The sequence below is a fragment of the Gigantopelta aegis genome, chromosome 4 (assembly GCF_016097555.1).
Source record: "Gigantopelta aegis isolate Gae_Host chromosome 4, Gae_host_genome, whole genome shotgun sequence".
In the NCBI taxonomy this organism is placed as follows: Eukaryota; Metazoa; Mollusca; class Gastropoda; order Neomphalida; family Peltospiridae; genus Gigantopelta; species Gigantopelta aegis.
The window spans coordinates 116,375,364-116,390,366 of record NC_054702.1 but is presented as its reverse complement, the minus strand read 5'-3'; the positions used below and the strand labels follow the sequence as shown (position 1 = coordinate 116,390,366).

The window sequence follows — 15,003 nt, the reverse complement described above, 5'->3', positions numbered from 1 at the left end:
AGACCATGATGCTGCCTCTGCCGTATCTGTCAAGCTCGATGATGTTTGCAGCGTCGTAACGTTCGCCTCGCCGACGCCATGCTCTTAGTCTACCATCCGCAAACTCTAGACAGAATCGGGATTCATATGTGAACAATACTTCGTTCCACTGTCTAAGACGCCACTGCTGATGAATCCTGGCCCACCTCAAGCGTTATGCGACATGACGTCGTGTTAATGGAACCCCTACTACAGGGCGACGAGCTCTTAAACCAGCGTCATGGAGTCAATTACGAACGGTTTGAGGGTGAACCATTGTGCCAGTAGCCAGTCGTAAGTCGGCCGCCAAATTGGGAGCACTTTGGAATCTACAGCGGCGTGATGACGTCACTAAATACCGGTCCTCTCTTTGCGTTGTCGCACGTGGCCGACCGGAGCGACGTCTGTCGTTTACTGCTCCAGTTTGTTGCAAACGATACCGTAGACGCAGTATTGTCGTCGGGTGGACATTAAAGTGACAAGCAACGTTCCTAACACTTTCACCAGCAGCAAGTCTACCAATGGCCTCGTGGCGTTGGTTTTCGAACATTGATGGACGGAGTCCCATGGCAATTTTCACACAATTTTCTTTCGTTTCACATTAAATACAGGTCTGCCAGGTAAAATGAAGGCTTATGCTTAATCATTGCACGTGATTTTCATGTTATGTGCGCACACGACATTTTCAGACTGTGCACGAGCAAAGACAGGAAGTGGAAAACTTTCCAGAAAAAACAGATTGACAATCAAACAGTATGCTGGATTAAACACGGTGATTACTTGCATTTCTTTCAAAATTGCAAAATGTATACATTATGATCAAAAATGCAATACTGCAATACTTTTTTGGTTGAGTATAATTAATGTATACATTTCTTACAGCCCATTTGAAAGACGACAAGTTTATAACATCACACAGCGATGTTCAACATGCTGGTGACTGATTTGAAGACAAGTGATTGGCTGATTCATGGTGATGGCCTAGATGCCAAGGAAATTGACATTATCAAAGTTAAATTAACATCACTAGAACAGTAAGAACACTGATTTATTCATCAATACCTAGGCCCTATTGGATGTCAAACATTTGGTAATTTTGACATATACTCTTAGTGAGGAAACCGGCTACATTTTTCTATTGGTATCAAGGGATCTTCTCTATGCACATGATAGCATATATCACGGCCTTTGATATACTGGCCTTGTGCACTGGCTGCAATGAGAAATAGCTCAATAGACCCACAGATGGGACTGCGTCCCGCATTTGTAAGTCAATAGCACACATGTTACTGGTAACAATTAATAATGTTCTCACCAACAGTTGTGCAAGAAATACGTTTTGACTGGAGAAGATATTTTAAAATCTTTTAAACCTGGTTTTGGAGGACATTTACAAAACAGACTACTAAACACGTGGCTGTTAGATACCAATTATCAGACTTGGGTTGTTTCACTGATTACATGAACGATTTAAACTAGATAATGTATACTCAACAACGACAGTTTAGCAATATATTTTATGACGTCTAAATTTGCCATGGTTGAATACACTTAAAAGAAAACCAGGTCCTCCTGTTGTGTTAAGGCAAAGGTTGATGAGGTTATGTTGTTTGTAAATGGTAAACATTTCAGATGTGAATACTAATTAATTAAAATAGGTTAATTTATAAATGTTATGCCATTTCTTTTAACATTAGCTAAATTTTCGTTGAGTACAAGTAGTTTAACTAGATGAGGGTTTCCTAACCTGGGTTTTTTAAAATGGTGGTAGTAGAGGCAACTCAGATATTTTGACAGTACCAAAACAATGTAACAGCAACAGAAATGGTTTATTAAAAGTAAATATTGATTATAATTCTATTGTCAGATGCAAATTTTTACCTACATCATTCCAAAACCTGCTAAATACTCTCATATCTACCATTTTCCTGTCAATACACTGATTTTTATTAGCCCTGATAAACTATAGACAATCTCATGGTATTAATTGCACAATGGGTGTCCATATACAAATGGATGTGCAGACAAAATGTCAATGGACAAAATTTAATAACTGAATTTATAATTTCTTACTTTGAGATGCTCAGTTTTCAAATCAATCAAAACCACAGTTGTGAACCTAGACATTGTCAGTTTGATCTTAGGTAATTTAAAATCAAAATAAAACCCAGACAAAAGCAACAAAACGAGAACTCCATGCAATTATATGTTTCACCTACTGTGAACCTATTTAGTGTCGCAGATGTTTGCATACATAGATGTTTGCATACATAGATGTTTATCTCAATGTATGTTAATTTTAAAAAACAATTAATTCATATATAATTTCAATGAAAAAACCCCAAACATTCATTGGTTGAACTATAAACCAAGTTTCATTGATCTAGGACTTATAGTTTGTGAGAAATGGAGCTAAATACAAAATTTATGTTGAGCTACTAAATGCAAAAGTTGATGCCATTGCCACCACCGCTGTTGCTGGAAAAGTAATACCTATATTATGTCTTTATACTTCATACATGGAAGACAAGACGATCACAGATGTGATTTTGTATATAAAAATATATTTTAAGATGAAGATGATGGCAACTAATGAGCCAGGCAATTCAATGAACTTTAACCAAAACCTAGTTTACATACTGGTAGATTTTTAAACATTTAATTTGCCACAAAATAAGTACATGCATCACACTCAAAATAACTTTGCTAATTACACTTTTAATTATATGCTAATTACACTTTTAATTATATGCCAGCTTGACAATATGAAAAATTATAAACTGATTTCACAAAAAGAAAATGGAACATCTATTTACACCAAGCTTGTAATGGCTGATTTACATATTCAAAAAACCACATACAATTCAGTACTAGATTTGTATTTTTTATTTACATACATACATACATTAAGAAAGAGTTTTAAATAATTTAAGGAGATGAATTGTTCCCCAAACGATCTCTCCAGCAACTCCTTTCCTTTGTCGTGGTTATGTGGTTCAATTACCACCTATCTTTTAACTTCACACCATTCAATACTGCGTACAAGACCTATAAATGGCAGGTGCTTGTCGACTCCAAAGTCATTACCCATCAGTGATAACAGTAAACTATCATTTACTAGTATTCTTAAAAATGTCCAGGCAACCTGAAGCCACATATTGGATGTACTACAATAACATTGCTGTAATAAAATAAAGAGATTTAAGAATTTTAGCTTGTCTCCTTATTTGAACATCGTCATCTGACAGTGACAGCCGATACTGAACAATGAATCAACATGCACTGTTCACATCTAACACGGTGATAGACAAGACTGTACAATGGAAAACATGGATCGTTTTCTGTTTTCATGATTATTTAACCTGACCTCAGACTAATGGCATTTCCCCAATGTCAGCAGAATGGTGTGAACATCCCAGCTGCCAATGGGATCAGCAGAGTGGTGTAAACATCCCAGCTGCCAATGAGATCAGCAGAGTGGTGCGAACATCCCAGCTGCCAATGAGATCAGCAGAGTGGTGCGAACATCCCAGCTGCCAATGGGATCAGCAGAGTGGTGCGAACATCCCAGCTGCCAATGGGATCAGCAGAGTGGTGCGAACATCCCAGCTGCCAATGGGATCAGCAGAGTGGTGCGAACATCCCAGCTGCCAATGGGATCAGCAGAGTGGTGTGAACATCACTGCTGCCAATGGGATCAGCAGAGTAGTGTGAACATCCCAGCTGCCAATGGGATCAGCAGAGTGGTGTGAACATCACTGCTGCCAATGGGATCAGCAGAGTGGTGCAAACATCCCAGCTGCCAATGAGATCAGCAGTGTGGTGTGAACATCCTAGCTGCCAATGGGATCAGCAAAGTCGTGTGAACATCCCAGCTGCCAATGGGATCAGCAGAGTGGTGTGAACATCACTGCTGCCAATGGGATCAGCAGAGTGGTGCGAATATCCCAGCTGCCAATGAGATCAGCAGAGTGGTGCGAATATCCAAGCTGCCAACGGGATGGCTCAAAACAGTCCAATTAGTTTGAGGTCAGGTTAAGTTGCAAAAAAAACTTGTCACTGTAACTATAGGCACTGTTCTAGTCACACAGTGACGTCCAAGACTGTACAATAAAATAGCTCATCACTGTAAGTTCATGCTCTGTTCAAGTCCGACACAGACACAGTGGAATGTTCAGAGATGTTCACACAGAGATGTTCACTGTTCACAAACGTGCTCACTTCCATCACACAGAAGTCTGTCTGTAATGCTTTGTGTCTATGATTTTTTTCCCACACATCGCACAGATACCTGAAATGAACAAACAAGATTCTGTCAATAATGTTAAATAAAAAGAATATGATTAATCCAACAAAAAGCCTATTTTGTTGCTGTCTGTCATATGTGTGAATGTGTGTTGAGCTGCAGTTTGGCACTTCCCTACATGTAGTTTAGACAAGCTCATCCCTATTCTGCAGTGATCTATATTTGCCTAGTCTCCTCTCTTTGACCAACTGAGCTTGGGTGAGTAACCCTACCTAGAACCAAAGCTCCTGCTGGTAAAGATCTCTAAGTCATCGAAACAAGCCAGCTGTCTCACCACGTCAAGGAATGGACCATTGTATAAAACCTATTTTAAACTGGGCACAAACCAAAGCTATACACAGGACTATGTTCTCGTACACAAGTGTAGTTTTCACATTAAATACTAAATTTGCTAAACAAAAATTTGTTAACTGATCAAACTTAAAGAGCATACTATGTACAATGACTATTTTATTAGACTGTGAACCTAAAACATTTCTTTCTGTTTATACCATCACAGCTGTAGCCGTGCTGGTGCATATTTAGCATTAGTAACAGATTTTATATTAACACTTTGTCATTAACCATCACAGCTGTAGCCGTGCTGGTGCATGTTTAACATTAGTAACAGACTTTATATTAACACTTTGTCATATACCATCACAGCTGTAGCCGTGCTGGTGCATGTTTAGCATTAGTAACAGATTTTATATTAACACTCTGTCATATACCATCAAAGCTGTAGCCGTGCTGGTGCATGTTTAGCATTAGTAACCGACTTTATATTAACACTTTGTCATTAACCATCACAGCTGTAGCCGTGCTGGTGCATGTTTAGCATTAGTAACAGACTTTATATTAACACTTTGTTATTAACCATATTCCATCACTTTCATTTCATCATTTTAAAGCCATTTTCCATTACAGTTTTTTAGGAATATTAAGGATTTTTCTGTAATTATCAATATAATTTAGTTTAATGTCTGTCCAGGAATGCCATGACGAGCATGCTAAATAAAATGATAGTGATAGGAGCATACAAGTTTAGCTGAAGTTGTGCTTGTGTTTAGCTGTACACCAGAATGTTAAATAACAAGGAGATAAGAAGGTTAAAGATGGGGTGAGAGTAGGGGCTCTAAAGAACTGTTTTTTCCGAGTATGTCTTTGAAAATATATTACCATTTAAGATACTTTTAAATGCATTGCATGTATAGCAGTTTATAAAGTGGTTTCAAAGCTCACCTTTCTTATATGCACACCCTGAAATATAATAATATTACATATGAGTAAAATCTGTTTATAGGATATTTCATATAAAAGACAAATATGTATACTAGAATACATAAAAACATAAATATTAGATTGATATGTACCATATAATTTTTTCAGGGTTTTTAAGTACAGTGCTTTGAATGTTAGCAATAAAATGCTTTGTACAAAATAAGGTAAAAATCAATCACATGACAACCAAAAATATCTGATTGAATATTTTTCAAAATATAACATTCACGGACAGGAAAAAGAACTGGCTACTAACATAGATTTCATTGTTAGACCTCAACATGTGACCAATTATAATTGTCACTATAAGACTGAAATAAAATACGATCATTATGGCTTACTGCATGTAACCACACTGGACACCAGTCTTACCTTGACAATAATGTGAACCCACTTGGTGTACCGACGACTTGCAGATCCGACATTTTCCAAATGAAGTGGAATAAGGGTTGTATCTTGAGAAAGAAAAAATAAAACACCACAGAATGCTTAAACACATAATATTCTGGATGTCATTTAATCAAATAGGTGGATATGACAGCATAGCATGAAATGTAGATTCAGAACACATTAAAGGAATGAACAAATGTTTAACGACACCTCAGCACACAAAATAAACATTGGCTATTGGGTGTCAATTAAAATGGCAAGCAATACAAAACAATGTCAAAAAATGTTCTGTATACATTTAAGAACATAATATATTCATCATTGACTGGCCCATTATTTTATTTTCCACAGCCCAATGTACGTTTTTGAGGTTCAAATACACTTCCTTCTTTCAACAATTGATATGCCCCCACCAATTTTTTTAACATTTCCTTTTTAAACTCTTCTACCATGAACTTGTCAAATTGTTATATATCTAACTTTCTTGTAGAGATGGTCTCACATTAAATAGTACATAGGGTTGCAGTTGGGGAACATAAAAAGAAATTTTCAAAGTATTGAGGGAAAAAATAGCTTCCAAAGTGTTCTATGGAATTGCGAGTTCAAACAATAGTTTCGTTCGTGCTTCGCTCAACATTGGTTTAAAATAAAAAGTCAATTTTTGTTGCCTTTAGCATGCCATCGTCGTTAAAAACTTCAGAATCCACTGGTCCTTTTTTTTTTCCTTGTCCCAAATAACTTGTTTGTTTTGGCATGGTGATTGGAACATAATAAGAGAGATATGTCTTGTACACTTGTAAACCTAGCTTGTTTGGCAGGCCTTTGAGAACGAACAATTTGTAAAAACCATTTATCGGTTATGTGAAAACAAATTCAGGTAACGTAACCCATTTGTTTTTACGTAACCCATCATGACCATGTAAATGACATCATAAATTCAATGCGCAAAAGAAAAAAGGGTTATGCAAAACTATACTTACGAGTGACACATGAACGGAGCTATCGCTTTCACAATTTTCATAGGCCTGTTTGGTATCAATAAGATTTGATTTTGTAATGGTATTTTTTATCTAGTTTTTGTTTGTTTTAAAAGCTTGTTAAAATGTTGATAATTATTAACAGCTCCATGATAGTAATCTGATTCAGTAAAGTTTTCATTTAACAATAAAGAATTAATTCAAAATGGATTTTAGCACAGACAATATACAGCCAGATAAAAGCTCACTAATTAACAGTCTTGAAAAATCAAGTTGTACGGAAAATTGTTTCGTATGATGCAACAGTAAGCTGCTTTTTTTTTTTTTTTTATCCCAGTGCCCCCTTCCCGTTCGCTCCTTTGAATTCCATCTCATTTCTTCCCGATCTGGCAACTCTTCCTATCTTTCAACTTCTTTCACTGTCCACCTCCACATCCCAGTTCTTGTCTCTCCAACCGCGACAGGTGCTTGTCTCTTGTGGCTATCTGTGCCACTTCGGGGAGTGTTCCATAGTTACTTCCAGCATTGTTAAGAGGCACTTGTAACCACCTACTCTGCACCCCTACTACCGGCAGTCATTAGTTAGTGTCGTGGGTCAGACCAGCTTTATTAGCGGCAGAGGACAAGGATGCCAGGTGGGTGCAGGGAAATACACAGAGACTGCACCCGTGGAGGAAGTTGAGACAGGTAGGCGATGGTGTGGACAGCTCAGAAGACAAGAGTCGGAGGAAATTGACAGAAAGGGTCGAAACAAATTGAAATCATGGGAGATATTGGAAAGTTTTTTAAGATAATGAGAATGATAGGCAGAGGGTGATAGATGAGAAAGATGAATGAATGTGTGAGCCAGCTTTGACGGGATTTGAACCACTGTCGTCAGCTTGATTGTCCAGCAGCTTATCCACTAGACTACGGAGCTCACTGTAAGCTGCTAATTGCTTACAATTGAGCTGTGCAAAAACAAATAGAATGTGATGGCAAATCAGCAAAACATATTGTTCAAAATTTCAATGTTCTAGATTGCGTACTTTGCTATTAACTTCAATTTTTTTTTTTTTTAAATCACCCGATTGATATATGTCACCTGTTTTTCTTTGATGTCAGAGCTTTGTTTTCATCCACTGATCTGCCTCCCCCTTCAGTAGTGTTACGCGCACCTGTCTTCCAGGGATCTGGGGTGATAACCTTACCCAGCTTTTTCTGACCTTAAAGTTGAAAATGCAAAAAATGAAAGACAATTAATGTACATACCTGTTTATACCTGTATAAACAAGTGATATGACAACAATGGTGTCTAAACATGTATGATATATTGTCTTTATTTTGGTTTAAACAATATTTATTTGTTGAGCAAATTTGGGATTGGCCAACAGGCAAGTGCCTATATTAAGGCCTCTCCCTACATTTAACAAATATACATGTTATACATCAAGATGGCTAGAACAATATTACAATAAAGATAACATGGATAGTTTAGAATTAGAAGAAACAACGAATAAATAGCAAACAGTTAGAATGGTTAATTGATCTCTCTCTATTTTGTAATATAATATATATATATACATGGTACCCTAATCACTAGTTCATCAAGATTAACCTCGAATGCATGTGCGCTTGAATAGTATTAAAGGGACACACCCTAGTTGTTAACCATTACGCCGTTGTTTTTCGCTATTAAACCCATTTTCTCACAAATAAAATTGCACTTTACTTACATTTTATTATTTAGAATATACATTTCCATTCATCTAAAGTGCTTTTTGGTAATCCTGGTGTTTGTAATACCACAAAATGCATTTTTCGTATTTCTTAAAAACACATGCGCGTCTGAGAAAACACGTTGAGCAGACAAGGTCTAATCTATTTTTAGAGGGGATCTTCCCGTTTCAACGTCACAGACGTTGGTATACCACGTGACTTATCATTTTGGTTCGGTTTGTTTTCTCGGGCACGGTTCACGCAATCAACATCCGATTTGTTGTCGTTTGCTTGTCATTCATTTGTGAGGTTTTTCTTCACAGTTCGTGAACACTTTCATTAACAACAAAGTTCAGACAAGTAAGTATCTCAATACAAAACGTTATAAACCCTTAACACCAATAATTTTGCTACGTCTTAAGATATCTGGAGAGGGGATACAACCTTGGGGTGTGGGGGGCACAAGCTATATTGTTACCTTTATTTAAATAGAGTAGAACAAAAAAACCTTACATTTTCGTCCTGGGGAGGGGAAGTGCCTCCCCACCTCTGGTTCCTACAGACTGTACTACTACTACTACTACTACCACTACTACCAACAATAATAAACAGTGCATCTAATTGCTAATAACAATAGATTAGCCACTAGTACCTGGTGCCGAATAGCAAATGTAGGCTAATTGCGGTTTATATATATAATTTATTATTTCAAACACTGTAGTATAGCCAACATGGTCAGTGACGGACTATCATTGTCGTCTTATTCCGATTCAAGTATTATGATTGCTGCAGCAGCCACTTCCTCAAATGGACATTCCTGAGTTTGCTGCATTGTAAGATGTTTCCGACTAATAAAATATTTGTATGATTAAACTTACATATTAAATATATTTTCTGGTTTAGAATATCAGTGTCTGTATATTCAATGTGTTTCTGGTCACCTTGATATTTGTAAGAAGCCCAAACTGGATTTTGTCTTAAAATAATTTCGTATGTATGAATTTTTTTTTTTTAAAGAAATAAAATGAAATTTAAAGGAGACCGGACACCAAAAGACATGTAGTGTGTAATGGATTAAGTTAGCGTCAAAGACCACATTACTCTAACGCCCGGCTTGCTGCGAGGCACCGGTCAGCTGCGCGTCTTAGGTTTGGGGTAAAAACAGAAGTGGGCGGGATTATGCATAGATCTGAACGAAAGCAAGGCAATACATCATCGGTGAGAGTTACCAAGCAATACCGGTATACGTGTTGATTCTTTGGTTGTGCCTTTTATTCTTCTTTTTTGTCTCCAGGTTTATCGGAAATTTAATTTACAAGATAATTAGTGTTATTATATACTGTCGACGTAATTATATGATGGTTAACTGCAACAGTAACAGCAATGCATCCCAAGAAACGGCCAACATCATGGTTTCGATTTCCAAAAAAACTAAAGTTGTTTTAAAACATGGACGCATTATTGCCGTCGAACGGGCTTTACACCAACTAAATACAACAGGTTATGGTACATTTACAATGTGAAAATTAAAACAAGTATGTACTTAAGATATACATTAAATAAAGGCATTGGAATTTGTTCACATACGAATATTTAAAAATATTTGACGGACCGGGTATAAACCAGTTCCTACTGGCCTGTTTTATTACGTACCCTCAAATTATTTTGACTGTTACCATAAAATAATATAATTAATCACTTTTGGCATCTAGCAATTTAAACCAAAATTAACAATAGTTACCACATGGAATAAGCATCATGAATATATTATTTTGTTTTACCTGTAATATATTTTACCTTTAATATATTTTCATCAGGACTTCCTTCTTCCTCCATGAATGATTAAAGAAAATAACACTGGATATATTGTAATTATTTTTATTTTATTCCAATATATAACAAATGTGTTTTATGTCAGTATGTGGAGCAAATTACCTGAAACAGTTGGTTTGAAATCATGATTACAAAATCCTAAAGATAAAAGGAACTGGTTCCTAACCTCACCCTCTACATAGTATCTACATTTGTATAGGCCTGTAGGAACGATATTTGAAGTGGGGGGAGGGGGGAGGGGGAATAGAGTCTCTATTGAGGGATACAAACTAGATTTTTATCTTTATATCATCTTTATTTATGCAAAGTAGTGAAAACTTAAAACATACATTTTCATCCTAGAGTGTGTGGTGGAGAACAAGCCCCTAGGCCCGCCCCTCCCCAGTTCCTACGGGTCTGTTGTATTTTATATTAATAAATGCAAAGACTACATAATAATATTGTCGATAAGACATATTAGTTGTAAAGTGATTGTCAGTATGTGGCAACAGTATAATATTTCCCAACATTTCTGTGTTTCTGTACCCAGCTGTGGACAGTTTCGGCAGACTGGTAACACATTTTCTTAATAATTAAAAATACACGGTTTAACCAAACACATTAAAACTTGGAGGGTAACTAGTTAAGAGAACAATGTTTTTTGTTAAATTATTATATCTTGCTTTGGTGAGGAGGGGACGCTTTTTGCAAATTTGTGAAATCGGCCTATGGAATATCCACTGACGTGTCATATTTACATCTATGCTGAACAAGATTAATGATGAAATATTATTAAATTTTGTGTGCTTTTCTTCTAATTCGGTCCATTTGCTTCAGTTTACATTAAAAATGTCATAAAAAATGCTTGTATGCTAGTCTATGACCATGTGGCTTCCTTGTCTTCGTCGGCAGTTGATTCATCCGAATTTTCGTCTAAGACAACATTTCCAGGATTAGGGACAAAGTCTCTGATAAGTGGTTCAAACTGATACGGTTTGATGCCATTAGCACAAGCTGGACACAATTCTTCGTCACTCGAATCGCTAAGTTCATCCATGCTGCTTGGTAGTTTCTTCAGTTTTCCTCTCATCGATGACGTCACGGGTCTAGCTCATCAATTGTCGACAGTTTTCGGCAAACATTGGAAATCGGCGGAAAAACCCCCCCAACCAAGACTGGCACGCTTAACTTAGTCAATAAGGGGAGCGTGGTAGTTGCGTGTTGTGATTTATGACGGCAAATAATTCATTACGCCGTATATATGGTTTGGGGAAAGAGTTCCTGATTTTCCCCACTATTGGGGTATTGAATTAGCCATATCAACTGGGTATAAACATTATGTTGGTTTTATAGAACAAATTGTTTTAAAAGATATTGTATATAACTATCGCTAACCCTAACCCTAACCTTAAACTAAGCGTAACAAATATTTCTTTAAAATCGTTATGGGGAAAATAAGGAACTCATGCCAAAATATTATGTTATCAGTTCCAGTTCAAGAAAACAAGATTAGTTAAATTCTTTGAAATAAAATAATGTAATGAACTGTTAAATTCTAAATGAAAATATAAATATGAGTATAAAAATCTAATTTAACGTACATTTTTCACAAACCATAGTTTCGCCTTATTAACTGGTACTTCGCTTCCTGTTTTTTAAAATAACGGAACCAGTTTATAAAGTCGGAACTCACCGGAGAGTTCGTAATCAGCCGAGATATACCGAATGTGAAAATTGTGCGTTTGAGGTTTGATTCGTGAAATCCAAGATACGAGTTTCGGTTGCAGTGTAAATAGACAAAACTACATATATGTGGTTGTATTACACCACTATAGAATCTATAAAATTACAATATATGAGATACAATTTCAATAAATGTCACGTGCTATCCTGTAGTAGATTATTAAAATTACAGGATCGACCATCATCAAAATATGTTAAAGGGATCGACATACCCCAGTTTTTAAACACTAAGACATATTTTTTCACTATTAGAGCCGTTTATTATCACTGAAATCAAACACTACTTATATTTTATTGTTTAGGTTATATCCATTTCCATACAACTGAAGTGTTTCTGGTAATCCTGGTGTTTCTAATACCACAAAATGCATTTTTCATATTTTTAAAAACGCACGTGCGTCTGAGAAGTAACGGTTATGGAATCGCGTTTTAGTCTATTTTTGGGGTATTTCAACATTATAGATTCTTGTTTCTCTCTGTTGTATCCAAATTAGTTACAGGTTTGTAAATTAACCAAACTTAGTGTCCAATTTTACGGGTTAAAACTAGGGTCTAGGTGAAAAATATGCCTTATTGTTTAAAAACTAGGGTCTGTCCCTTTAACTATTTATTCCCAATTCCAACCACACTACGACTTGTACTTGTAACTAGGGTCTCTACGAGTACTCGGGCACGGGTCGAGTCTAGCAAGACTCGGGACTCGAGTCCCCGTACAAGGTGAAATATAATGATCAACTATAATGCAATGGACAATGTAGGCCAATAATTTCAGCAGTAGATAATCAACGATATAAGTTACACAATAATTATATGATCATGCGCTAGTTTCTCTTTTAATTTGGCCGTCCGTCACAACACTGAACATATCCACAGGTTTCTACATGCAATACGATGGCATGATTTGGCATCCATGTTCAGCGCTTGAATTAGGATGCATAATGCTATTTTACTTATTCTTTAGTCTAATTATTATCTATAATCTAGTATAAATGTCGAGTACTCGGGTCCGGGTCGAGTTTGACTTTCAAGTACTCGAGTCCAACATTTTAACGGTAATGTATTTGTAAAAAATAAAGTTAAAGTTTGTTTCGTTTAATGACACCACTAGAGCACATTGATTTATTAATCATCGGCTATTGGATGTCAAACACATGATCATTCTGAAACAGTTATGGAGAGGAAACCCGCTACATTTTTCTATTAGTAGTAAAGGATCTTTTATATGCACCATCCCACAGACTGGATAGCACATACCACAGCCTTTGATATACCAGTTGTGGTGCACTAGCTGGGACGAGATATAGTCCAATGGGCCCACCGACGGGGATCGTATTTGTAGTGTGTATAGATTGTCATAAAACTCTAAAACATAAATTAACAAAATATCTTACGTGACCCACAAATAAATTGCTCTTTGTATTTGAAATATTTTAGTTCTCATCTGATGATTAGGCCTACGTAAATAGTTTTTGTCCTAGTTGTCTAAAGCATGTTCAAGTACGCTGTTATGTACAACTAGACTTCCCAGTTCAGGACAGACCTACGTTTATTGTTGTATTACTTGGTAGTTAGCCCGAGTACTCCGACAGTGAGAGAGCTAGACGACAGTGGTAAGAGAGTGTGCTAACTGTCCAAATGTCCGTCTAGTTGTCTTACTTACAGAGTACTCGGCTACTCGGTAGTGTCAGAGTACTCGGTTACGCGGTAGTGTCAAGAGTACTCGGCTACTCGTAGTCCAATAGCCAAGTAGGCATTTTTTCCTTAACCTTGCAAAAATACCCCCAAAGCAGGTTATTGTTGATTTTGGTAGGGGAAGTCGTGTAGAATCAGAATCTGAATGATGCCCAGCTGGCATCTTTGAGCGTTTTGAGTTTTTCAAGATGGCGTCCAAGATGGCGGCCGCCATAACCCGAAAGTCTAAAACACGCGTATGTTTGCAAGTTTATGTTGGATTTTCTGTTGTAATACATCTTTTTCAATGTTTGTATAGTCAATATATCCATCTAGAGAGGTTACAGAGCAATTGGAGCCCACTTAGTGCCTCAAATGATAAATATTGGCAAAAGTATGTCAAAAATTGCCGCCACAATGAAGCGCAAAATAAACAAACATATATGTATTAACCAATTTGAGCTCTATTGTGTATAGTTTATTGTAATAGCTCTTTTTAAGAGTTCTTATGGTAGATAAACCCATCTAGAGGAGTAACAGAAGAATTGGGCTGTATGTTTCATTATTGTTTCCTATTTTGTTAAAGGTAGTGGTGTTGAGAAGTTTGCTAACAGAGGACTACTCTGATGTGAAGTTATGCTGTGAACTAGCTCTAACTGGTTAATCTTTCCACTTCTTTTATTGCAGGATACATGCTTTTCTGGGTGGAGGCTATATATCTATCTCTGAATAATGTAGTTGCTTTATTTCTTATGAGCAGCTGGGTGCAATTCTAACAGACATATCCAACAGAAGCAACACAGCCAAGTTATGGGTAGACTGCTTTGTGCGTCCCACTCATAATGATGGCCTTCATTCGGGCTGAAAAAAAATCGGACTGGCCACTTCATTTGTGGGCTGTGTTTCAAATGGTTCTGTACTTCTTTGCATCAGCACACGTAAACTATTCAAGGTATGGTCTAGCTGTTCTACCTCAGGTCAAAAGGAATGCCTTCCAACAGAAGTACAGTCACTGTTTCTGCAGGGTCAGCACACAATTAGACATATTTGTGGGGCATCGAATTCAACCTGGTCTGTTCATAGAATCAACATTGTTCTGTATGGACATAGTCAAGTGGCCTGGCAGGA

The 15,003-nt window shown here is 36.8% G+C and overlaps 1 protein-coding gene across 1 annotated transcript; it reads right to left on the bottom strand.

The window, feature by feature from the left end:
• Positions 1-2,889: 2,889 nt before the first annotated feature.
• On the bottom strand, positions 2,890-12,179 carry LOC121371871 (cysteine-rich PDZ-binding protein-like). Its single transcript, XM_041498080.1, has 5 exons — positions 12,063-12,179; positions 8,036-8,156; positions 5,957-6,039; positions 5,546-5,563; positions 2,890-4,309 (listed from the first exon to the last, which is right to left on the bottom strand). The coding sequence occupies exons 1-5, from the start codon at positions 12,076-12,078 to the stop codon at positions 4,245-4,247; spliced, it is 303 nt and encodes a 100-aa protein (XP_041354014.1). The 5' UTR covers positions 12,079-12,179; the 3' UTR covers positions 2,890-4,244.
• Between the last annotated feature and the right edge of the window lie 2,824 nt (positions 12,180-15,003).